At 39.7% G+C, this 26,492-nt stretch overlaps 1 protein-coding gene across 2 annotated transcripts in view; it reads right to left on the bottom strand.

The window, feature by feature from the left end:
- The window catches only part of LOC137628775 (endoglucanase E-4-like), a 53,072-nt gene extending 27,196 nt beyond the window's left edge, over positions 1 to 25,876 (bottom strand). Inside the window, exons 1-9 of one of the 2 annotated variants that reach the window (XM_068359982.1) lie at positions 25,676 to 25,876; positions 16,653 to 16,720; positions 14,724 to 14,865; positions 5,729 to 5,824; positions 5,297 to 5,385; positions 4,135 to 4,228; positions 2,518 to 2,576; positions 2,150 to 2,268; positions 461 to 626 (exon numbers count right to left, since the gene is read on the bottom strand). In XM_068359982.1, the coding sequence (XP_068216083.1) occupies positions 461 to 626; positions 2,150 to 2,268; positions 2,518 to 2,576; positions 4,135 to 4,228; positions 5,297 to 5,385; positions 5,729 to 5,824; positions 14,724 to 14,865; positions 16,653 to 16,720; positions 25,676 to 25,742 (900 nt within the window). In that variant the 5' untranslated portion in view covers positions 25,743 to 25,876. The remainder of the gene's footprint in view (positions 1 to 460; positions 627 to 2,149; positions 2,269 to 2,517; positions 2,577 to 4,134; positions 4,229 to 5,296; positions 5,386 to 5,728; positions 5,825 to 14,723; positions 14,866 to 16,652; positions 16,721 to 25,675) is intronic. The other variant, XM_068359981.1, reaches the window with a different exon arrangement.
- Positions 25,877 to 26,492: the final 616 nt, after the last annotated feature.

Here is a 26,492-nt window from a genome sequence, read left to right as displayed (position 1 = left end):
ACTCGGGCACTTTACCATTTTTGTTGGCTCAGGAAAAAATCATTTATTTAAATCCTGTTAGCTGAGGATTGGATTTGAGGATGTAGAGGTCTACCTACTGAGGCATTAGTAATTATTGATTTGCTCCTTCAGGACTTACGAGGAGTTGGAATGCAAATCACATGTTTTTTTAAGTTTAGTCTGTAGGCATTGATCTGTCCCTTTCCTTTGTTTTTTATCAAATCTTTAAACAAGAAGATTCTGGGCAGCTTCAACACTGCTCAGTGGTTTTACATTATTGCATAAAGTCTGCCACAATGCCTACCTATGTGGGTAGCTGTGTAGAAAGAGAAAGCTTTGTAATGAATCATTGTTCTTAACTTTTCATTAAGTATTCTTTTTCCGTGCTAATTTAGTTCTTAATGATGTTATCTATGGCTTTATGATGTACTCAAGTCTACATACTGTAGTGTGCACTTACATATACTCCTGGTTTTTTGTCATCCCAGCTGAATGCTAGACCGCTTTCCTGAAGATTAAACTCGTCCCAATGTTTTCGAGCTTTCGAGAGGTATGAATTGTCTCCCGTAGCTCTAGCTAGCCAAAGTGCTGCCCAGCACAACTCGTCTCCGTAACCGCTCCATGATCTGTTTATAATTCCAGTGGATAAATAGTTATATTAGTAATGGAATATCTGAATATGGTTTAAGATTTATTTTGAACTGTAAGTATATAGAAATAGAAGCTAAATTATTAGAGAAGCAACTTTTTGATACAAAAAGAAACGGATAAATAGAAAGATCTATTCAGGAATTTACTTATTAAGTCCTCTTTGTTTTTCATTTTGGTAATTCGGTTAAAGCTAATGAGCTCAGTTTGTGACTCGTTAAGTTGTTCCATAATAATTTATGTTGGCTATGCATACTTAACTTACAGTACACTCGTATGCATTCCAGAACGTGACAATTAGGTTACGGCATGTGCCAACAATGGGTAACACTAACAGAAAGGTCCTGTAGTAATCCATCCCTTGTGAATAGGTGTAAGCAAATTGCAAAAGGTCTCACCAATTCTGAATGATTTACATTCTCATTGGACTTTAAGGTATAGCTATGAAAGGATACTAGACACTCTTGTTGACTAATTGGTAAACTCTTCAGACAATTTCAAATCCTATCAGACCAGATTCTAGAAAAGTTTTATGAGACAGGAATAGTTTATCTCTACAATTCCTGTTTTTATTGTAGAAAATGTCCTTAGATTAGTGAATGCTTTTGGGAGTAAATATGAGATACATATTTCGTTTTAGACTTTTAAGATCTACACTACCACAAAATATTTAGTCAAATGCCATTTTAGAGGGAAATAATGTCTAAATTTAATATGGCACACAGCCATATCTCCACCAATAAAATACCTAAAACAACAAAGCAATGATTTATGGTTATCAGAGTTTTTAAACTTAGAAAACACTTAGCCAACTACAAGTTCTACAGCAAGAACTGTAGTTGAAATTGTTGTCAATGTTTTTATTGTAGTGGTTCTTTGTAGTACTGTATTGATTTAGTGAAAATCATTAATACAGTACTCAACATTCTATCAAAAATTTTTAATGAGTTGCAATACAGCAGCTACATTTTTACACAATACACACTAATGAAAGGTGATATTAGTAACTGTTTTTCTTTGTACATTGGAAAATGCCATGAAATTTCGGGATATCAAAACCTCATAGAAAATTATGGAGACTCAAATATTTCATGAGGTGCAAGTAATTCCTTATATAGTTTAATGCTTTTCTTCCTCCTCCCATTCCAGACCATGTTTCTTTGAGTACGGAGGCACCGTGGTCAGTGATCCCTTTCTAGTGTATGATTATGTAGCCTGGTTCAAGTTTTTCTTAAAATACAGCACTGGGGTTACTGATGCATCCAAATTTTGTGGATAATCGTTTTGATCAATTTCCATTGGCTTCAAATACAGAAAATATATGTTAGTTTACCAGAATATACTGAAAATATTCATATTCGTCTATAGTTATGCTTATTCTGAAAGCCATTAAGGTAACTAGAACACCATCCAGTTATAGACAGAGAATAAGTAATAGATAGGTAAGTTTTGTTCTTTTTAAAGTTACAATTAATAAAATAAGTGTTACCCTGATATTTACTTGTAAAAATCTGCAGCCTGAGGAATGGAAGTATCGTAAGTCTGGCGATGCTGGTTTGCAAAATCGTACAATTCTTTTGCGGCAGTAAGGCATTGACCAGAATAATTAGGGTCAGCACTCTTGGTGGGAAAGAAAGAATTTATTAAATTAGTTTTTGCAAACTAAATCTGATAAATATTTATAAAACTAATATAAATATAATCAAACTAAATATGTATACAATAATGTGATATGGAAGAATATTCAGTTTTTATAGGAAAATTGTGAAAATTTCTTCCTGCAATTGACTGTCCCTTTCCTTTAGTTTTACATTTCTCTAATTCTAATTTTTCATTGAAAATCATAATTGTTGTCAAGTCTCCTTTTACCTTAAAGACAATTGATGCTGCAGCTAATGCGGCTGCTGTTTCACCTGCCAAGTCTGATCCTGTCGGTGGATAATTTTGTTAGATTATGGAACTACTATTGTACCTAGAGAATGCTCAAGGTGTTTTAACAGCAGTCATCTGCTCTAACCCAGAATCAAGGAAGACCAGAAAAAGGAAGAAGGAAAAATGCTCAACAAAGAAGGGTCAAGAGACCTTCATCTTTCTAAAAGATCTAAGTTTATAAGTGAAGAAAACATATATATATATATATATATATATATATATATATATATATATATATATATATATATATATATATATATATATATATATATATATATATATATATATATCTATCTATCTATCTATCTATCTATCTATATATATATATATATATATATATATATATATATATATATATATATATATATATATATATATATATATATATATGTATGTGTGTGTGTGTGTGTGGAAACTATGAATTATCAAAACATCTTAATTTCAATTTAATCACTTCCATTTTACTGTGTCTGTATATAATTGGACGTGTAAAAATATTAATATTTTTCTTGTCTTCAGAGGAGCACAAAGAATGTGTGGCATGTGTAGCTACCTGAAATTCAAACTTGGGGATGTTGAAAATTGATGCAGGATATTGCTGACAAGACAATTTGAATTACAAAATATAGATTCCCATTACAGTGCTATTACATAATAAGAAGGTATGTAATTACTTCTCATTTAATTTGTTGATTATTGTTTTTTTATTGCTTGCCAGTGAATTCCCTGTTGTTTTGCCATAAATTGATCAAATCCATAGCAAAATAGGATTAATTTCTAAATGCAGTACAAATTCTTAATATCCCCATTGGTTGTCAGTATCAAACTCCATTACATGAAATAACTTCTGAAACATTCCATCCTTCTGAATTGGTTTAAGAACATTTCAGTTCTTGTGATGCACTGTGGGCATTACTAAGTGATCTTTTTAGTATCTCTTTTTGCCTCTGATCCCAGTTCCCTTCATTTTCCTTTCTGGCCATTCTCATTTTGACTTTACTTCAAAGTCCAGCGGCGGATTTTTCACTATGGATGCATGTAGATTCTGAATGGACTCTTTGGCCCCAGCAACGGCTGCCCACAGGACCCAAATTCTATAAATCTAAATCCAAACTTTTGAAATTTCTGAGTAGTTGGTACTGGAGCTTTTCATGTACCTAAAACATTTTCATGGGCATTGTCAGGATTTCAATATGGAAGGGTACGTTGCTGCGTGGGCCAGAGAAGTTTCATTGTTAAGCAAATTGTATAGTAATTTTAATTTTGAGTTACAGTGTGTGTAATAGATTTTTTGTGGGGTTTAGATTGTAATGGATTGGTTACTCTACTCTTCTCTATTTTCATGATTTTATGTTTGTTTTATGCATTCTCAAACTCAAGGTGGGGGGACAAGTGACCACCTTCCTTCTTCACCCTGGCTATGAAATCGCTCATTTGGGAAAAGAACTAACGGGTTTACAAAGATGGTGTTTATATCATTTCATGAAAGTAAACATGAAAGACTCATTTGCTAATGGTTTGGATAGTTGACCAGAGTTAACAGAAACAACTGACCTGGGGCACCGGTGGTGATTTTGAATGCTGGTCTAGCCATTGACATCTCCTCTGGTCTTCCCCAGTATGCGTGGTCAGCATAGCCATCGCCAACCTAAAGATGAAAAAAATGGTAATATTTTCATAGAATAATAAGATATTAACACAGTAAGAAAAGGGATTTTGACGAAGGAAAAATCTATTTCTGGGGAGAGACCTGTGACGCCTGGTGAAAAGTCCTTCTTTCTACCTTTTCTGATATAAATCTTCCAAATATACCAGAGAAAAATAAAAGCATGGAATGCAGAGGTTACTACCCTCGCTCGAGCACCTCGTGAGTGTCGTGTATACATCAGGGGCGTGTGAAAACCACTATTCACATGCTGTCTTCCAATTAGAAAACTCCTTCATCAAAGGGAAGGCCTTGACAAATTGAGATTGGAAATCATATTCTCACTTGTATCACAAACTTATGGAAGACATTTCTTCCCTAATCATTTTCAAGAGAATATTTAAAAAGTACTCTTGTTAATTTTACCATTTCACTAAATTTATTGAGAAGGCACTGGCATTTTTCCCTACTTACAATTCATCGAAATAGAGAAAAGAGAGACTTTTGTGTACTATCAACTATTGACAAAGATTGGAGAACTTTACCCATTGATATACAGTACATAAGGGTAGAAAATTACTGTACAGTATAGGGAAGTTTTCCTTTCATTTAGAAGTAGAGGTTAGGGAGACAGTTTTTCTATTTACTAGAGAAGAGGATTTTCTCTCTTAGGTTGTTCACTGGATGTGAACAATATTTTCCCCTTTCTGAGAGGCCTTCAGCATGATGAGGTGCTCTCTTCTCATATTTGAAAAATTGGATTGAAACATTTTCAAAATGGTAAACTATCCTTCATTCATTTGTGGTGATGACAACTTGTCATGTTACAAGGCATTTGTAACATCATGAGGTATTTTGTCTCATACAAACTATGAGTTTTAAAGTTTTCCTAACATTAAACCTTCTTTCTTGCATTTATCTTCATTGTGGTAAAAGTATATTATGATTCAGGCATCATATATTAGTTTTGACATAGCATTTTGTTTTTAATTCTAACTATTAGTAAAGGAATCATAGAATTTTAGCTACTTTTCTAATAAATAATTCCTGACACATTTATTAATACTATACCTGACCATAGAGTTCAAAATGACCGGAGTGTGCCTTGAGGAAGTAGTCTGTTGCCCATTTGACTGCTGCTCGGCCATACTCAAGTTGTCCTGAGGAAGTGGGAAACAAATAAGAAATTTTTCAGGAAAAACAATTCTGGAAAAAATTCTGATCATATTTGTATATTTGAGGCATGAATACTCCTGAACATATGGACTTTACTATTGCTACCTAGGAATATGTAGTATATTTTCTGCTCTTCCGAATTGAGTTCAGGAAAAGGGATGAAAAATTGACACTTGAATTCAGAAACTATCTTTATTAGGGATCAATCTTAAACTACAGATTTTTCTATAACACGACGATATGCAGGAATTCCTCCTCTGTATGTAACCTACAGAGTTATCATGGAATGATTCTTATTTATACAAAGTGTAAGAGTTTTATCCTTACCTGCAGCCTTCTGTCCTTCAGCAAAGTCAATTAAACCCCATGAGAGGAAGGTTGCTGTGAAGGCCATTGGGAAGCCAAACTTCACAAAATCACCAGCTGATGGAAGACAAAGATATGACTAGGAATGAATGGTTGTAGATCTTTATATCAGTACAATTTACTATTTTTAAAAGTCATATGAAAAATAGTACGGATAATATCCTACAAAATTGTATGACAATACATCATAATCAACTTTTTGACAGTCTTTTCCTTTTTCACTTTAGACAAGAAATGAGTTCTTTCTTACATTTCTTGTGGAATTTCTGTCTGAATCCTAATCAGGGCTGGGTCATCTTTTCTCTTTTTCCATGATTTTCTGGTCACTCTTAGAGGTCTTAATTCTACAATTTAAAAATCTATTTTTTTTTTTTTCAGAATAAATGTTCCTCATTGCTACCCATTACATGCCCACACCATTTCTGACTATTTTTTTTTTTTTTTTAAATTGTGGACTCCCAATTTCTCCTTGACCTCTGCATTTGTAACATGAGTTTTCTATTGCATTCTGGCTGTGAATTGTATCATTGTATAGCCACATCTTTTCCAGATCTCTTTCTTTTTGTATGTTAGTCACCAAGGTACATTTGCTCAGAGTAGAACTAGTCCAATGAACTCATTACAAGTCTGGTTTTTCTACCTTAGTGTTCCCTTAACTTCACAGGGAAGTGTGTCTCCAAGGTGAAGTAAATGTTATACTATTTTAGGGATTATTAATCTACCACAACAGTGCATATTGCTTCTCTGTTTTCCCTATGTGCACTTGTATTACATTTTTGTCATGTGTGGCATTGGGTACAAAAAACCGAGTTTAAATCCACACCTTTTTTCACAAGCTATTTGTTCACATTTCCAAGTTTACAGTGCTTTCTACCAATATAGTCTTCCATATCCTAGAGCAAAAGAACAATAAATTTAAAAACAATTATACCAAAAAATTGGGTATTGTGTCACTTCTTTGAATCAGAAGAAAATAATTTCTCTAAAACTATCCTGGACATGCAATAAATTTTGAAAATATGCGAAAATCATGGAATCTTCAGGCCAAAATAAAGTTTTAGTTATTATTCTGTTTTGTAAAACGTAAGCCTAACAACAGTATGTAAAATGCACAGTGCTTTATCATGAAAATTTAGTTTGAATATAGACAAAGAGCTCAAGAAAGACTGTCTGCAAAAGTGGTTTTTATGAGCGTATCTCAAGTCAATGCTTATTCTGTACTGCAGTTTTATAATCTTATTTTTAGGTTCTGTAGGTTTTATAAACTTAGTGCTTGTTTGATAACAAGTTTATTTCCTTATCTTTATATTGCAATTTTTTGTACTCCCTTTGAATCTGCTGGTGTGGTTAGACAAGAGATAAATGAATTGTGGCCTACTATGGATACTGCTTATTTTCAATATTAAACTTAGCTGGTGATCATATAAGCTGCAACTCTGTTGCTCGACAGAAAAACCTACTGTCAAAATACGCCAGCGATCGCTATGCAGGTGGGGGTGTACATCAACAGCGCCATCTGTCGAGTAGGTACTTAGTACTCCAAGTAAACAAAGAACCAATTTTCTCTCTGTCGGGCTACCGGCAAGACCTACTAATACGCTGTTACTAACTGGATTTGTTTTCACAACTATTTGGTGAAGTACACTATTCTAGTTTTGAGCTTTCGCTATGCAGGTGTTTTATCTTCATCTCAAAACTTGAACTCGTTTTGGATAGATTTAATTACGGTGACAAAGAGAGTATGGACTCTCTTTCACTTTTAAATGGCCGACCCTTCCCTTAGACGGAAGTGTGTTTAGGTTTTTAGTAATTTTGCTTAACACGTTATAGATCTATATATTTTATATCTCTCCGCCTTTATTAGGCCTCTTCGATTAACTTTCCATTTATTATAAACATATAAAAATAAATTTTTATGTTTTGTTTATATGCGACCTTTCCTGATAGTAGGCGGTCCTAACTTGGAACCGAAGTTAATCAACGTTGAGCCCGTTATATCGTATTTAGCCTTTAAAGAATTTAAAACTTTTTAAATTTAATGTTTTATGAAAGAATTTCTTTGATAGTCTTCATACTGTTTTCAAAGATGAACTAACGTTTAGTTTTTTAGACTACGCAGTTGTTGACGTTCAGGACGTTCAACATGCGCTCTATCGTTACGATAGAGAGAGAGTGTATCACGGTTTCACTTTGCAGTAAGAGTAAATCGATTCTGACGTTTCGTTCATTCTTTCTTAGCTTAAATGTTTTAAATTCTAAATTAAAGGAACTTTTTATTTGGAAAACCTTTCAGTTTTTTCCTTTAGTCAAATAACATGTTTTTTTGACGATATATAATTGGGCTCTTCTCTTAGGTGCGAAATCAAGAGAGAAAGAGAGAGAGAGATAGAGACGGAGGGAGAGAGAGGAGAGAAAACGTTCCGTTCAAGCGGGTAACGTTGTTCTCGTGTTACTCTCCTCCCTAGTCGCTGTTCGGGGAAGAAGGTAAAACGTTTCTAGGGTTTTATTCTTGTCCCCAGGCTATGTGCGGTGAGAGATTGTAAACGTAGTTTATTTGAACTAGTGTTTAGTCTCTTTCCCAGCCACTGAATTTTTTATCTTTATACTGTATATGTTTTCTGTTTTTTTGCTAGTATTAATGAGCTGCATTATACGACTGAATTCGCAATTTCTACCTTTTAATGAAGGGTAGAATTGCGGGTTTCAGGTAGAAATCAGTAAAAGTTTTGATTTCAGTGAAATAAGTGCAAAACAGAAAATCGAAGTGATAAAGTGATATGCGCAAAGTGTTACAGTGTTGCGTCCGAGGGTTCGTCTGTTCGTGCCTGTCGTTCACCTAGTCCGGGACCTCTTGCAAGCTCCCAAGCCCAGGGGAGAAGTAATGTCGAACGACTTATGGGTTCGTCAGGCCTTGATCAACGAACAGACGTTTCCCTCCGTGGTTTCGGGCGTATCTACCCAAGATCGCCCCACCCACGCAAAGACGAGAGAGCCCATTTATTTCTCGTCTGCGGAAGAGGTTTCTCGTAAGAAACCATGGACCAAGGTCTCGCAGCTTATTAAGCGCAAGTCGGTCCCTTCCGCGCAAGTCCAACGGCCCAGTTGTAGCCACTGGGTCAGTTCGGACTCGCTGCAGTCTTCCGACGACTGCTCACCTCCTAAGAGAGGCAAAGCGGTACCGCATCAGGCAGTCACACCGTCTGTTGCCGCACCTGCTCCTGTAGACCCTAAGTGGTCTTTGCTGCAGACCATGCAGTCTCAGTTAACGTCATTGATGCGGGACTTTCGTGCGGAGAAGGTTGACACTGCACCAACCTCTAGCCTACAACCAACACGGTTGTGCGTCCTGTGGACGCTGAGGCAACCTTCTGCCGCACTCCATCTGAGAGAGTCCCGCCACCCATGCGTTCCAGTGTACCCTGCCAGCCGCATGTTGACGTTCAGTAACGCACGGAACCTTCCGTTGACGTTCGCGAGGTACAACAACAGTCTAAGTTGTTTTGTTTTGACGCGGTGCGTCAACCTCCGCATTCTAGAGTTGTTTTGACTGCTCAGTATAGACAGTCAAAGCAGTCTCGAGTGAACACTGTATGTCCTCACGCACCTGTTGTGGTTGACAGTTCAGTTGTTGACAGTTCACAGACTGTCAAGCAGTTACATGACGTTGCCTTCTGGTCTGCTACTAATGCACCAGTGAGAGACTCACTGAGATAACCTAGCTTTTATCGGACAAGGTTCCTGTAGATGAGAAAGTGCTGTTCTCCCTCCTACTGATATTCCCTTGAGGACTCTGTCATTTGGAGAGGAGCCTTAAGCTGCTTAGCCTCCTATGGACTTTAATTAAATCATGATGATTTTTAAGGATCTTCGTCCGGATCTTGTAACTGCTGCTCCTCGTTCGCCTAACGTCAGAACTTACACTAGGCCTAGCTACTTCGAAGCCGTTGTTTTTAAGCTAGTGCTTTCTTGCTCTCCTAGAGAGCGTTACGTTGGCTAGGCGACTGGTTTTTGCACCAGGAGGAGTTTTAGGGATACAGCCTTTGATTTCCCTTCTTTTAAACTGGCTTATAGAGCGAGAGTCTGATAGGACACGAGAGAAGTTCTCGGCTTGGGAGTTCATGCCTCTGCCCAGATAGACTTCTCAATTCTGGTAGACTCGCCCTGGCGCCTAGCCAGGAGATGCTCCAAGTTGTTTACAGGTCAACTTCTCAACTTTTGTCGAGCCTTTGAAGTTTTGCTGTACTATTATGTCACACATAACAAGGCTTTCAGGGATGGTAAATGGTTCCGCCTCAGTCGCTAACCCCGTCTGTTGCCACACCTGCTCCCGTAGACCCTAATGGGCTTTGCTGCAAGACATGCAGTCCAAGCTTGCGTCCTTGATAGAGGACTTAAATGCGGAGAAGAACCTTCTGGCCAACAACCTTCCAACCGGTTGGTTGTGCGCCCTGTTGACGCTGAGGTAACCTACTCGCGTCTGCCAGTTGAGGTGGTTCCTCCTTCTGGCCAACAACCTTCCAACCGGTCGGTTGTGCGCCCTGCTGACGCTGAGGTAACCTACTCGCGTCTGCCAGTTGAGGTGGTTCCTCCACCGATGCGACCCAGTGTGGGTTGCCAGTCGCACGTTGACGTTAAGCGACGCTCGGAGGTGGTTGTTGACGTTCAGGACGTTCAACAACCAGCAGAGGTGACTTGTTGTGACGCAGTGCGTCAACCTCAGCAACCCGGTAGGGTGTTGACTGCACAACCCAGACAGTCTAGACAGTTTCGGGTTGACGCTGTACTTCCTCGCGCACCCATGGTTGTTGACAGTTCACAGACTGTGCAGCAGTGCCATGATATTGCGTCCGGCTCCGTCACGCATCCACCAGTGCGACCGGATTCAGCGAGTCAGACGTTGCCCACTCCGTTGCCGTTTCCTCATCAGTTTCGGATGAGGAACCCTCTGATGAGGACGTTGCTGAACAAGACGATCAGCCCCCAGCCCTGCTATCCATCCAGAAGATGCTGAAGAAGGAACGCTGCCCAGTCAGGCTGTGGATGAGTCTGGTAGGGACACTGTCATCCGTGGATCATTTTGTGTCACTAGGAAGACTACACCTCCGTCCTCTTCTATACCATCTAGCTTTTCACTGGAAAAAGGACAAGACGCTAGAAGCGGTCTCGATCCCGGTTTCCGGAAAGATAAAGTCTTGTCTGACTTGGTGAAAGGACTACAGTGAACCCTCGCTACTTCGCGGTTCGACCATCGCGGATTCACCACTTCGCGGATTTTTTCCATAACCCATATATATACAGTAATATATATATATATATATATATATATATATATATATATATATATATATATATATATATATATATATATATATATATATGTATGCATGTATTTATGTATATATGTAGGTATGTATATGTGTATACATATAAATATATATATATATATACACACACACACATATATATATATATATATATATATATATATATATATATATATATATATATATATATATATATATATATATATATATATATATCTATCTATATCTATATATCTAAAGTAGGAAGATGTGATGTAGTTCTAAGGGAAAAGTATGGGAAATATGTCTGGGTAATAAGCAAAGCTCTACCTCCAGTTTGTTTCTACATTATGATCAGAGATAAATGTAAACAAAACATTGGTTGCCATTTTTTATCATGCTTTTTAGCATGTTTAGGAAATGCATGATATAAAATCACCTTTACTATTTGTGCCTGTTTTAGTTTAGGGTACTGTAGTACATGCATTAAATGTTCTGTACATTAAAGGGTAGTTTGTTAACAGTACTACGTACAAGGGAAGGTTTTAAAAGTCTGAATATACATGTTGAATAAATAGGTAAATATGGTGTCACTACTTCGCGGATTTTCACCTATCGCGGCCGCGACTGGAACCTATCTACCGCGATAAACGAGGGTTCACTGTATATCAACCTTAGAGAGGGTCTTCCCCTGACTGTTCAGACTCCCAACCACGTTCTCTTCTCGGATGCATCGGACGTAGGCTGGGGTGCGACATTAGACGGTAGGGAATGCTCGGGATTATGGAACTCGAGTCAAAGGACAATGCATTTCAACTGCAAGGAGCTACTGGCAGTACGTCTGACCTGGAAAAGCTTCAGGTCTCTCCTTCAAGGCAAAGTGGTGGAGGTGAACTCGGACAACACCACGGCTCTGGCGTACATCTCCAAGCAAGGAGGGACCTACTCTCTGACATTGTACGAGATCGCAAGGGACCTCCTCACCTGGTCAAAAGGTCTAGACATATCACTAGTAACGAGGTTCATCCAAGGCAACTTGAATGTCATGGCAGATTGTCTCAGTCGGAAGGGACAAATAATTCCAACAGAATGGACCCTCCACAAGGATGTATGCAAGAGACTTTGGGCCACCTGGGGCCAGCCAACCATAGATCTCTTCGCAACCTCGATGACCAAGAGGCTCCCAATATTTTGCTCACCAATCCCGGACCCAGCAGCAGTTCATATAGATGCCTTTCTACTAGATTGGTCACATCTAGATCTATATGCATTCCCTTCGTTCAAGATTGTCAACAAGGTACTGCAGAAGTTCGCCTCTCACGAAGGGACAAGGTTGACGCTAATTGCTTCCCTCTGGCCCGCGAGAGAATGGTTCACCGAGGTACTTCGATGGCTAGTAGACGTTCCCAGAACACTTCCCCTAAGGGTGGACCTTCTACGTCAGCCACGCGTAAAGAAGGTACACCAAGGCCTCCACGCTCTTCGTCTGACTGCCTTCAGACTATCGAAAGACTCTCGAGAGCTAGAGGCTTTTCGAAGGAGGCAGCCAGAGCGATTGCTAGAGCAAGGAGAACATCCACCCTTAGAGTCTACCAATCGAAGTGGGAAATCTTCCGAAACTGGTGCAAGTCAGTATCCGTATCCTCGACCAGTACCTCTGTAACTCAAATAGCTGACTTTCTCTTATATCTGAGGAAAGAACGATCTCTTTCAGCTCCCACTATCAAGGGTTACAGAAGCATGTTGGCATCAGTCTTCCGTCACAGAGGCTTAGATCTTTCCAACAATAAAGATCTACAGGACCTCCTTAAGTCTTTTGAGACCACTAAGGAGCGTCGTTTGGTTACACCTGGTTGGAATTTAGACGTGGTACTAAGATTCCTTATGTCAGACAGGTTCGAACCGCTACAATCAGCCTCCCTGAAAGATCTCACCTTAAAGACTCTTTTCCTGGTATGCTTAGCCACAGCTAAAAGAGTCAGTGAGATTCATGCCTTCAGCAAGAACATCGGATTCTCATCCGAAACGGCTACATGTTCTACAACTTGGTTTTCTAGCCAAACACGAGCTGCCTTCTCGGCCTTGACCAATATCGTTCGATATTCCAAACTTATCGTATGGTTGGAAATGAACTAGAAAGAGTCTTATGTCCTGTAAGAGCTCTTAAGTTCTATTTAAAAACCTTTACGAGGCCCGTCTGAAGCTTTATGGTGGTCAGTTAAGAATCCATCTTTGCCTATGTCAAAGAATGCTTTATCCTGTTTTATCAGACTGTTAATACGAGAAGCTCATTCCCATCTGAATGAGGAAGACCAAGCTTTGCTGAAGGTAAGGACACACGAAGTTAGAGCTGTCGCAACTTCCGTGGCCTTTAAACAAAATAGATCTCTGCAAAGTATAATCGACGCAACCTATTGGAAAAGCAAATCAGTGTTCGCGTCTTTTTATCTTAAGAATGTCCAGTCTCTTTACGAGAACTGCTACACTCTGGGACCGTTCGTAGCAACGAGTGCAGTAGTGGGTGAGGGCTCAACCACTACAATTCCCTAATTCCATAACCTTTTTAATCTTTCTCTTGAAATGTTTTATTATTGTTTTTGGGTTGTCCGGAAGGCTAAGAAGCCTTTCGCATCCTACTTGATTTGGCGGGTGGTCAAAGTGATTTCTTGAGAAGCGCCTAGATTAGAGGTTTTGATGAGGTCCTGTTGTATGGGTTGCAACCCTTGATACTTCAGATCCTAGGGGTCGCTCAGCATCCTAAGAGGATCGCGAGGCTCCGTAAGGAAGACGTACTTAAAAAGGCAGAGTAATTGTTCAAGTCGACTTCCTTACCAGGTACTTATTTATTTTATGTTTGTTATTTTGAATAACTGCTAAAATGAAATACAAAATACTTAGCTCATAATAATGTAAACATGTAATGCTGGTCTCTACCCACCCCCCTGGGTGTGAATCAGCTTATATGATCACCGGCTAAGTTTAATATTGAAAAATGTTATTTTTATTAATAAAATAAATTTTTGAATATACTTACCCGGTGATCATATATTAAAGGACCCTCCCTTCCTCCCCAATAGAGACCCAGTGGACCGAGGAGAAAATTGGTTCTTTGTTTACTTGGAGTACTAAGTACCTGCTCGACAGATGGCGCTGTTGATGTACCCCCCCACCTGCATAGCGATCGCTGGCGTATTTTGACCGTAGGTTTTTCTGTCGAGCAACAGAGTTGCAGCTTATATGATCACCGGGTAAGTATATTCAAAAATTTATTTCATTAATAAAAATAACATATTTCTTAAAATGTCAAACAAGGTTGTGGTAGTCTATTGGAAATGCCCCTTTCTCAGAATCCATAAGTTGGTAGTAAGAGCCCTGCTGTAGCTCAATAATTTCCAGGATTGTACGCAATCTTATGAGCAAGGGGTGGAGATTTAAGAGAACCCATAGGTTTACCTGCCGAGCCATCAGGCAGTAGCCATCACCTGGGCCTCCTTGGTCCTAACATAGGTGGAGAGAGAGGATACATTGGCACTGACTATTTGTACCTATTATCAGTCTTCAGGACATTGTCCTGGCCCTTTTTTCTACCATTCATGAATGACAGAGGAAGAAAACTAATATTAAAGCTTTTCATTCATTTTCTTTTGCCATACCATCATAGTATCCTCCTTGGAGATTAAGGCCGACGTCCGAACCATCTCCCAGAGCAGAGTCCTTCCTCCATGTCACCCTCTGGTTTGAAGGAAGAGGCCCAGAGCGTTGAGCCTCGTAGAATAAATAAGACATACACAGTGCCTGAAAGAAAATATTTACTGTTACTTTTGTTAATATATATATATATATATATATATATATATATATATATATATATATATATATATATATATATACTGTATATATATATTATATATATATATATATATATATATATATATATATATATATATATATATATATATATATATATGTATTATATATTATATATTATATATATATAGTACCTTTATATATATATATATATATATATATATATATATATATATATATATATATATATATATATATATATATATATACAGTATATATATATATATATATATATATATATATATATATATATATATATATAAAGGTACTTTCCCAATTTTGGGGATAGCCAAAATGAAAAAAAGTAACAAAATGGGACTTATATTCTCTTTGTTCTCCCAGCCTGACGAGGGATTCATCCAAGTTTGGTTGGTACTACTAGGGTGCCACAGCCCACCCTTCCCTGTTATCCACCAGAAATGAAGCATCATATGCTGAATCTCCTATTGTTGCTACCTCAATGGTCACCAAGGCAACTGGAGGAATCAGTAGGGCCTATCGGAAATGTGTCACAATCGATAGCCATTCATTCTTATTTCTAGCACTCTTGCATCACTCGCATCTATTTTCCTATTACCTAGAGCTTTCTTCACTCCATCCATTCACCCAAACCTTGGCCTGTACTTCTCATATCAACTCTTGCATTCGTCAACTTCAGCAGATGGCCATTTTCCATTCTCTCCACATGGTAAAACCACCTCAACACATTCATATTGACTTTAGCTTCTAATCAATTTTTTTTACAACCGTTTTCACCCTCACAACTTCATTCCTAACCCTATCTAATTGAGAGACACCAGCCATACTCTTCAGATTTCATCTTGAACACATACATTTTCTGTCTGTCACTTTCATTCCCTACAACTCCAATCTTCCAATCTTTACATCATAGTCGGTACAATCTCTGCATCTGCTTTCACTCCGCCATTTTCAGCAACAACAGACAGAAATTGAATGTTTTCAAGATGAAGTGTCTGAGGAGTATGGCTGGTGTATCTCGATTAGATAGGGTTAGGAACAAAGTAACGAGGGTGAGAACAGGTGCAAGAAATTATTTAGCAGCTAGAGTGGACATGAACATGTTGAGGTGGTTTGGCCATTTAGAGGGAAGTACAAGGGGAAGGCCAAGGTTTGGGTGGATGGATGGAGTGAAGAAAGCTCTAGATGATAGGAGGATAGATGTGAGAGGCAAAAGAGCATGCTAGAAATAGGAATGAATGGCGAGTGATTGTGATGCATTTCCGGTAAGTGCTACTGCTTCCTCCGGTCGCCTTAGTGACCGCTGAGGTAGCAGCAGTAGGAATTTTAACATATGAAGCTTTATTTGTGGTGAATAACCAGAGAGGGTAGGCTGTGGTACCCTGGCAGTACCAACCAAACTCGACTGAATCCCTCGTCAGGCAGGGAGGAGCAAAGAGAGTAAAGTGGACTTTTATTCTATTTTTATGATGTCGGCTACCCATAAGAATCGGGGGAAGTGCCTTGATAGATAGATAGATATATGAGAAGTAAACAATAAAGAATGTAGAATATCTAAAGATCAGAAACAATGTTAAAAAAGATATAATATACTGTAAACTATTAAGAGAGAACAACAAAAACACCCCTGAATGGATATCATTTTGAAAGAAAATGGAGAACGGAAGTAGGAAAACCTTCTTGAGATTGCCAGTAAAGAGCTTTCTTTAACTGAAAGAAAAATGTAGTAGTTTTACCTGCGAGTAATCATAAGGACTCATGCCGGTTGATTTACACAGCTCATTGGGAGTAGAACCATCAGTATCTGGAAATGTAAAAGAGTAATTTTTTCTCTGATTGTTAACTAAATAAAGAGATTCTTAAGTAAATAAGGACTAAAACAAAATGTGAAATGTTGGAATTGTAAGTAAACCTGTGGGGATCGAGCTTAATATGTCAAGCATTTAGGCAGGTTGGTTTATATTGTATAAAATAAGATTTTTATGAATAGAACTCACCTGGCAGTTATATATATATACAGTATAGCTTAGTCTCTGACGTCTGGCAGAATTTTTCAAAACTCGCGGCAACCGCCGTGTGGTGGTTGTGCAGTTAGGTGGTTAACAACCCTTACAGGATGGTACTTGGAATCATTCCCGTTTCCTGTTCCTCAGATCATCTCTGCCGGTTGGACTGACAACATCGTTGGTCCGCCATTGGAGTTTTTCGTTTCGCTTTCCCTGTGTCGCTGTACTGGACTTATTTTTGGTGAAGTACATTGACTTGGGGTTTTGGCAATTGCTTTCGTGTTTTTTCTGTTACTATTTGTTTGTTTAATATGAGTGAGAAACTTCATTTTCGTGTGTGTGTAAATGAGGAATGCAAGGTGAGGTTACCGAAAGTTTCGGTAGACCCTCACTCTGTTTGTTGGGGTTACAGGGGTTTTGATTGTGCACTTGATAAAAGGTGCAAGGAATGTGAGATTTTGAGTGAGAAAGAATGGTTAGATATGAAGCGCTATGTGCGCAAGTTAGAGCTACATAAAGCCATGGGGGTTTTGAGATCTAAATCTAAATCTGCTAGTGAGCATAGTTTGGATATTTCTATTGAACCATCAATTAATTCCTCTGTGGAAGTTGAACCTTCCCCTGAAGAAGTAACTCCTGCCCCATCTACAGGAACGGTATCTGCGGATGACCCTCGGTACGCCAGGATGGCGGCTGAGTTGAAGGCTATGAAAGAGTGGGATTAGTGCTAGTGAAAGTGCAGTGGAGGTGGCGACTGATCAAACCTGTCATTACCCTAGGTCTAGACCTCTACCAAGCTCCCAGGACCAAGGGAGAAGTTACGTCGACGGCCGTAAGGGAGTGAGAGGTACGTATCCTCGGTCAGCCGTCGCCTCAGACAGTCCTGTTGCATTTTCCCAGGCTGCTCTTGACCGTCACGGAAAAGGCGTGTCGGAAGTGATGGTGTCCTCCCCGAGCCCATCTCCCAGACGCAAATGGCAGTACGAGGCTTTGAGACCGACCAAGAGGAGGTGGAACCTAACTGACCAGACCCGTTCTCGCTCTCCCTTTTCAAGTAGCCCCGAAGCTTTTCCTTCTGAGGATGACTTGGATGCCGTTCCAGTGAAAAGGCCAAAGCCTAGAAACGAAAGTCAAGAGAGACCGTCAAGAGATCCTTTTCCTACAACCAGCGCTACTTGACAGCCATCGCCATCAGAACCGCAGGATCCAGCAGCAGTCGCTAAGTCGTTTATGACTATTATGCAAAAGCAGCTTTTTTCTTTGGTACAAGCTTTTAGCCACCCTTCCCCCCAGTCGGACAGACGTAAGGACGACTCTTTACCTGTTAAGAAATCGGCCTCTAAGAGGGAACGGAGTTCCTCTCTCAGGGAACCTCGGCGCGATTTGTCAAAGGCGCTTCTTCTTCATTGACACGCCTCCAGGACGCTTGCGATTCTCGACATCAGGACGATTCCGTCTTTCGCTCGCGGCGCCAGGACGATTCCAGCATGCTTCTCCAGGACGATTCCGCTTCTCGTCGCCAGGACGATTGTAGTTCTCGGAGCAAGGACGCTTCCAGCTCTCGGCGCCAGGACGCATCCTCCTACCGCCTCTAGAATTCTTCTAGCGCTCGGCGCCAGGACGCTTCCAGCGCGCGGCGCCAGTACGCACACAGTTCTCAGTGTCAGGATGCATCCAGCCCTCTCTTACAAGACGCATCCTACAATTTGCCTCTTTCGGATGCAGGTGAAACTTCACCCCGAAGAGAGACTGAAGTAAAGGTTGGACAAGATCTTGAGGATGTCTCAGAGGATGAAGACAAACCTGCGAACGCGGCTGGGAATTATAAGGTTCTCTCTCGCTCCCTCCTTGAGCTTTATCGGGAGGAGTTTCAACCTGCTGCCCCTCGTTCTCAATCGCAGTTTAGCAGGAAGAAGGCCAAAAAGCAGTCGGCTTTCATCAAAATGCTCTCCATCTCTGCTAGGAAGGCTCTCACTAAAGTTGATGAATGGATGAAGGAGCGTAGGCAAGCGGTTAAGACCACCTTCTCTCCTCCACCAGCTCGACTTGCTTCTATGGCGGGCATGTGGTACGAGACTGGAGAACCTCTGGGCCTGGAAGTTCATGCCTCCTCCCTGGGGGACTTCTCTGGTATTGTTGACTGCTAGAAGGCATGCCCTTAACTCGGCGAAGGTTATGTGGTCTATATCTGAGCTTGACCACCTCGTCAAGGGGATTTTCCGAGCCTTCGAAGTCTTCAGTTTTTTGGACTGGTCTCTAGGTACTCTAGCCAGGAAAATTGAATGTCTGGAGGAAACAGAAGACCTTACTAGTATCATGGCATGCATAGACAAAGCTCTTAGGGATGGGTCAAATGAGTTGGCTTCCCTTTTTTCGGCAGGAGTTTTGAAGAAGAGGGCCCTGTTATGTTCTTTTACTTCCAGATCAGTGACGGTTGCGCAAAAGTCTGTGCTCCTTTACGCCCCTCTCTCAGAACATCTCTTTCCTGAGTCCCTTGTCAGGGACATTACCCTTTCGCTTGCGCAAAAGGCCACTCAAGACCTCCTGTCACGCTCTGCTAGAAAGACTTTGCCAGTCATTCCTTCATCTCTGAAGAGAGAGGAGAGGAAATTTCAACACCCCTTTCGAGGTAGAGCTCCTACGAGAACAGACTTCAGGGGAAGAAGGCAGGAGACGGGCGGAAGAACGAATAGAGGTTTGTTTAGATCCCGCTCCAAGAAATGAAGTTCAAGTCCTCCAAACAGCGGTAGTAGCAAGACTGTCCCTTTTTTTGGCAGGCTTGGAAAAAAAGAGGGGCGGACACCTGGTCCCTCTCGGTCATCAAGGAGGGATACAAGATCCCCCTTTTGAAGAAGCCTCTGCTTTCAAATACTCCTCTAGCCTTAGTGGCTCAGTACTCGGATGCCGTGAAACAAAGGGCCCTACTGGACCTGGTGGACCAGATGCTGGAGAAGGGAGCGATAGAACCAGTTCTGGAACTATCCTCCCCAGGTTTCTACAATCGCCTGTTTCTGGTACCCAAGAACTCGGGTGGATGGAGATCCGTTCTGGATGTCAGCTCTCTGAACGTCTTTGTGGAAAAGACAAATTTTACCATGGAGACGACTCAGTCAGTGCTGGCAGCAGTACGTCCAGGGGACTGGATGATGTCTCTGGATTTACCGGACGCTTATTTTCACTTCCCCATCCATCCGACTTCAAGGAAGTACCTGAGATTCATGATCCAGGGAAAGTGCCTCCAGTTCAAGGCCCTTTGCTTCGGCCTCAGCACTGCTCCGCAAGTCTTCATCAGAGTAATGGCGAACGTGGCAAGATGGCTTCATCGAGAGGGGATAAGAGTATCTCTTTATCTTGACGACTGGTTGATAAGATCACGGTCGAAAGAGAAATGTCTGGAGGACCTACACAAGACTTTCATGATGGCTCAAGAACTGGGTCTCATCATCAACAGGGAGAAATCTCAGACCAAGCCAAGTCAGACTATTCTTTATTTGGGAATAGTTCTGGACTCTGTTCGTTTTCGGGCTTCTCCCTCCCAAGAGAGACAGACCAGGTGCCACGAGAAGGTTCGAGAATTCTTGAAGAGACAGAAGTGCTCAGCGAAGGATTGGATGAGTTTGCTGGGAACCCTCTCCTTGCTCGAACAGTTTGTCTCTTTGGGAAGACTGCACCTCAGACCTCTTCAACACTTCCTATCAAAGGTGTGGAACAGGAGGATTCAGGAAGACTCCCTTTCCTTCCCCATTCCAGCAGAAATCAAGGATCATCTGATTTGATGGCTGGATCCAGCTTTGTTAGGAGAAGGAATCTCCCTGTACATGAAGAACCCAGACCTAGTGTTGTTCTCAGACGCTTCGGAGTCAGGATGGGGAGCAACACTAGGAAGCAAGGAGGTCTCAGGCTCTTGGGAAAAGAATCAAACCGGATGGCACATCAACAGGAAAGAGTTGATGGCCATTCTGTTAGGACTGAAGGCCTTCAAAGACTCAGTGTCAGGGGGGACAGTGGAGGTCAACTTGGACAACACCATGGCTCTAGCTTACATCAGAAAGCAAGGGGGAACTCACTCTCTGTCTCTGTTCAAAACAGCAAAGGAGCTCCTTCTGTGGTCAAAGGAAAACAAAATAGAACTGCTAACAAGATTCATGAAGGGACAGAAGAATGTAAGAGCAGACATGCTCAACAGGAAAGGGCAAGTTCTTCTCACAGAATGGACCCTCAACCACCAGGTCTGTCAGAAGTTATGGGGGAGACCTTTAATAGACCTCTTTGCCTCCAACCAAAACAAGAGGATCCCCAACTACTGCTCCCTAGTCCCAGACGAGGAGGCAATAGCAGTAGACGCCTTCTTGATGGACTGGACGGGGATGGACACATATGCGTTCCCCCCATTCAAGATCATCAATCTGGTCATCAGGAAATTTGCTCTCCTTGAATCAGGAAGTATGATCCTAGTAGCTCCATTCTGGCCAACAAGAGAATGGTTCACGGAAGTGGTGGACATGTTGGTGGACTTTCCAAGAAGCCTTCCTCCAAGTCCAAAGCTTCTCAAACAGCCCCACTTCGAGGGGTATCATCAAATCCCCCTCGCTCTAAGACTGACTGCCTTCAGACTATCGAGAAGCTTGTCAGAGCGAGAGGTTTTTCTGTGCAAGCTGCAAGAACTATTGCCAGAGCGAGGAGGGTCTCTTCGCAAAGAGTCTACCAATCTAAGTGGGAAACCTTTAGAGCTTGGTGTAGGCAGCACAAAGTTTCCTCAACCACTACCTCTGTGAGCCAAATAGCGGATTTTTTGTTGTCCCTCAGACAGGATGCTAAACTGGCCGTATCCATGATTAAAGGGTATAGGAGTATGCTCTCAGCTGTCTGTAGGCACAGAGGCTTAGATTTGTCTCCGAATAAAGACTTGCAAGCTCTCGTGAAGTCTTTTGAGACAACTAAGCAGGCTCAGTTAAGGCCCCCAGCTTGGAATCTGGATCTGGTTCTGAAGTTCCTATGCACCAAGAAGTTCGAACCCATCTCACAAGCGTCTCTTAGAGATGCTACGAAGAAAACCCTCTTCCTGATGGCTCTGGCCACAGCTAAAAGGATCAGCGAGGTTCACGCTATTGAGAAGCAAGTGGGCTTCAACCAGAATGGAGCAGTATGTGCGTTGAGGATGGACTTCCTCGCCAAGATTGAGAATCCATCAAAACCCTGGCCGAAGACTTTTGAGGTTCCTAACCTCACTAATCTAGTGGGTCAAGAGCAGGAGAGGCTCCTCTGTCCAGTTAGAGCCCTCAGAGCGTATTTATCTCACACTAAGAATGTTAGAGGTGCATCTAATTCCTTATGGTGCTCAGTGAAAGATACGCAAAAGCCCCTTTCAAAGAATGCATGGTCATTCTTCCTGAGGGAAACTATAAGAGAAGCTCACCTCTTGTGTGAGGAGGAGCACTTCGGCCTTTTGAAAGTAAGGGCTCAGAAAGTGAGAGCTATTGCTACTTCTTTGGCATATCGTAAGAACTATCAGTTAGACAGATTATGGATGCAACGTTCTGGAGAAGCAACTCTGTGTTTGCCTCTCATTACCTCAGAGAGGTAAGAGTGGATTATGAAAGGTGTTACACCTTGGGCCCATACATAGCTACAGCTTCTGTATTAGGCAAAGGAGTTACTACCTCCCCTCAACCATAGCTTTTGTATGCCTGTGTTTGGTTTGGTGTTTTTACGGTTGTCTGAGGACTTTGACTTGTGGTACAGTACCCTCAGTCTAGCTAGATAGTTTATATTTATTCTGCAAGGTTAGGTGGTTAGTTTGAGTAAGGTTGCAGTTTTTAAAAAAGGGGCATAGGTAGTTCTGAAATCTAGTCAAGTTGTTGGTCTCACCCTGTTTGACAGATTCGATTGAGTTGTTTTCAGCATGACAGGTCCACTCCGGGCTGACACTCCTAAGGGAAAGTGACTCAAGAGGCAGGAACCTTTGAAGTCAGCTACCTTAGCAGGTAAGGAATCAAGGTGTTTTTTCTCCTCCAACTTATTGTTGTTTTCCCAACGATGTTAACTGTCTGTCACCCTCCTCCAAATATGTGAATCAGCTATATATATATAACTGCCAGGTAAGTTCTATTCATAAAAATGGAGGTTTTATGATAAAACAAAGTTTTATGAATACTTACATGGCAGTTATATATATATTTTAAGGCCCACCCACCTCCACTCAGGAGACAGGTCGGGCAAAGATGATCTGAGGAACAGAAAACGGGAATGATTCCAAGTACCACCCTGTAAGGGTTGTTAACCACCTAACCGCACAACCACCACACGGCGGTTGCTGTGAGTTTTGAAAAATTCTGCCGAACGTCAGAGATTAAGCTATATACAGTGAACCCTCGCTACTTCGCGGTTCGACCATCGCGGATTCACCACTTCGCGGATTTTTTCCATAACCCATATATATATACAGTAATATATATATATATATATATATGTATGCATGTATTTATGTATATATGTAGGTATGTATATGTGTATACATATAAATATATATATATACACACACACACACATATATATATATATATGTATATATATATATATATATATATATATATATATATATATATATATATATATATATATATATATATATATATATATATACATATATATATATATATATATATATATATATATATATATATATATAAATATATATATATATATATATATATATATATATATATATATATATATATATATATATATATATATATATATCTAAAGTAGGAAGATGTGATGTAGTTCTAAGGGAAAAGTATGGGAAATATGTCTGGGTAATAAGCAAAGCTCTACCTCCAGTTTGTTTCTTCATTATGATCAGAGATAAATGTAAACAAAACATTGGTTGCCATTTTTTATCGTGCTTTTTAGCGTATTTAGTAAATGCATGATATAAAATTACCTTTAATATTTGTGCCTGTTTTAGTTTAGGGTACTGTAGTAAATGCATTAAGTGTTCTGTACATTAAAGGGTAGTTTGTTAACAGAACTACGTACAAGGGAAGGTTTTTAAAGTCTGAATATACATGTTGAATAAATAGGTAAATATGGTGTCACTACTTCGCGGATTTTCACCTATCGCGGCCGCGACTGGAACCTATCTACCGCGATAAACGAGGGTTCACTGTATATATAACTGCCAGGTAAGTATTCATAAAACTTTGTTTTATCATGAAAACTCCATATTTTGCACAAATTCAGAAACTCTGTTGTGCACCACCTTTTTATGTCTCATTTATCAAATTTTAACTAGAATACAGCTCATTACATTGAATTCTGATCCCATGTATCCCCGAAAACTTTAATTATTTCATCCGAGCAAGTATTATATTAAGAATGAATTATTAGTGTTGGATTTATCATTCCAGGAGAGAAGTTTATTTTGATGATCTATAATAAGCAGTTTCAGTGCCTCATATTGTATGGCACTAATTCTTAAGGGGAACACTTGACTATTAACCTCTTTTCAATTATGTTTTCCTATAGTTAATTACAGTACTTGCGCAGCCACCTTAGCCTCTGGATTCATAGCTTATTATTTTAATGAATCTATCGGTTATTCATGTGCTATTCTTTTAAATGAATTTATAGGTTTAATAATCAAATACAAATTCCAAAAATATCTTGGTACATAAGTTTTATGCAAAAATATCCCATTAAAATTTCTGGACTTTCTTTAGTTTATCCCTTATTAGGGAAATAAGTCACCATCACATTCATACTTTAGCAAATGAGTTATCATTGGATACCCAGTGCAAAGATGGTTGTATTTTAAATCAACCTCTGATCATTTACCTATTCCATTTTTACTGAATTTCTAAGAAACAATACCTGGCATAGTTTATTCTTAATTTTGCACCTTTTTTTCTAGAGTTTGAATAGAATAATTTGATCTGTGTTTGAGGGATCCCCTAAGCCAAGCATGTTTATGATAATGTTTTCAATACTCTTACACTAAAAACAATAGTTATTCAAATTCAAATAGCAGTCAGGACTTGATGATATAGGGTTGTGGTAGCCTATTGGAAACATCCCTGCTTTGTGATATGTTGGACTTGTGTTTGATAGCTTTTTGTAGTGTCTGCAACCTTACCATTCTTTTGAGCTAAGGATTGGGTGTTTGTAGGAGCCTATAAGTCTACCTGCTGAGTTATCAGCAGCCATTGCTTGAGCCTAATAAGGATTGGGTGTTTGTAGGAGCCTATAAGTCTACCTGCTGAGTTATCAGCAGCCATTGCTTGAGCCTAACTGGTCCTAGCTTGGCTGCTGATCAAATGTATATATCATCAGTCTCTGGGGCATTGATTTTTTCCATTGCCTTTGCCATTCACGGATGACCTTTAGAAAATCTGGGAATTTTTTTTTTGATAGATTTTGACATCTCAACATGTCTAATCATGGCTTCTTTGACAAATGATGAAAGAGAATATTAATAATTATACTCTTTATATTCTCTTTTGTTTTGTTAAAGTTTTTATAGTTTATATGGGAAATATTTATTTTAATGTTATTAATCTTCTTAAAATATTTTATTTTTCCTTGTTTCATTTCCTCACTGGGCTATTTCCCCTGTTGGGGCCCCTGGGCTTATAGCATCTTGCTTTTCCAACTAGGGCTGTAGCTTAGCAAGAATAATAATAATATTAATAATAATAATAATAATAATAATAATAATAATAATAGTAGTAGTAGTAATAGGGTTTAGTCCTCACCTACTAGCAGGGCAAACAGGAGCAGAGCCCCTAAGGCAAAAACGGATGTCTTGACAGTTCCACCCATGTCCTCGGCTGCAGCAGAAACTGAAGTGTCTCTCTAGTAGTGTCTGTCAGTCTCCTAAATAAAGCGTCCAAATAAAAAGAGGCACTTCTCCCCACGGGAATTCTCCTCTTGCCTCGTTATATAAGGTTGAGATACTCTGCGGGAAAATTTAAAAGTGTTTTCACTAAAGTATTTATAGCTTCTTGAATCAAGAATTTTGTTTTGTTGCTTATAGATAAACTTTAGTTTTAGATAAAATTTTCCTCTTTCATCAAAAAAGGAGTGAACTGGGGTTTTATTTAATGCTGCATTATTTATCTATATGTAATGGGCATTACATCAACAACATTCTGTTACTGCTTGCAGTTCTTAGCAAGCAATAATAGAATAACGTTGTTGACGTAATGCCTATTACATAAATTAGTTCTCTTGTTTGTATGGTTTTGTGACATAAAGAGGCAAGCATATTTCTTATCATTCATTTTCAATTTAGAAAAAAGAAATGGAAGGCATTTCTAATTATATGTGGATAGTAAGTCTTGATACAGAAAAGACATATGATAATTAAAGCACAGAAGGTTCTTAACCATAAACTTAATTGGTTCCAAGAACATGTTTGTAAGTTGAATTGTTTGAAAGTAGAAATTTGTTAAATTTTGGCCTAGGGTAGACCCAACCTGAATCCCATGCCTAGGATTTTCAGCTACAAAATTCAACAAATAGTCAGGTTTCAAATGAAATAGATATCAGGTTATTTCAAATGGCCTTTTG

Source organism: Palaemon carinicauda, chromosome 36, assembly GCF_036898095.1.
Source record: "Palaemon carinicauda isolate YSFRI2023 chromosome 36, ASM3689809v2, whole genome shotgun sequence".
Taxonomy (NCBI): Eukaryota; Metazoa; Arthropoda; class Malacostraca; order Decapoda; family Palaemonidae; genus Palaemon; species Palaemon carinicauda.
This window is presented reverse-complemented; position numbering and strand designations above follow the sequence as displayed.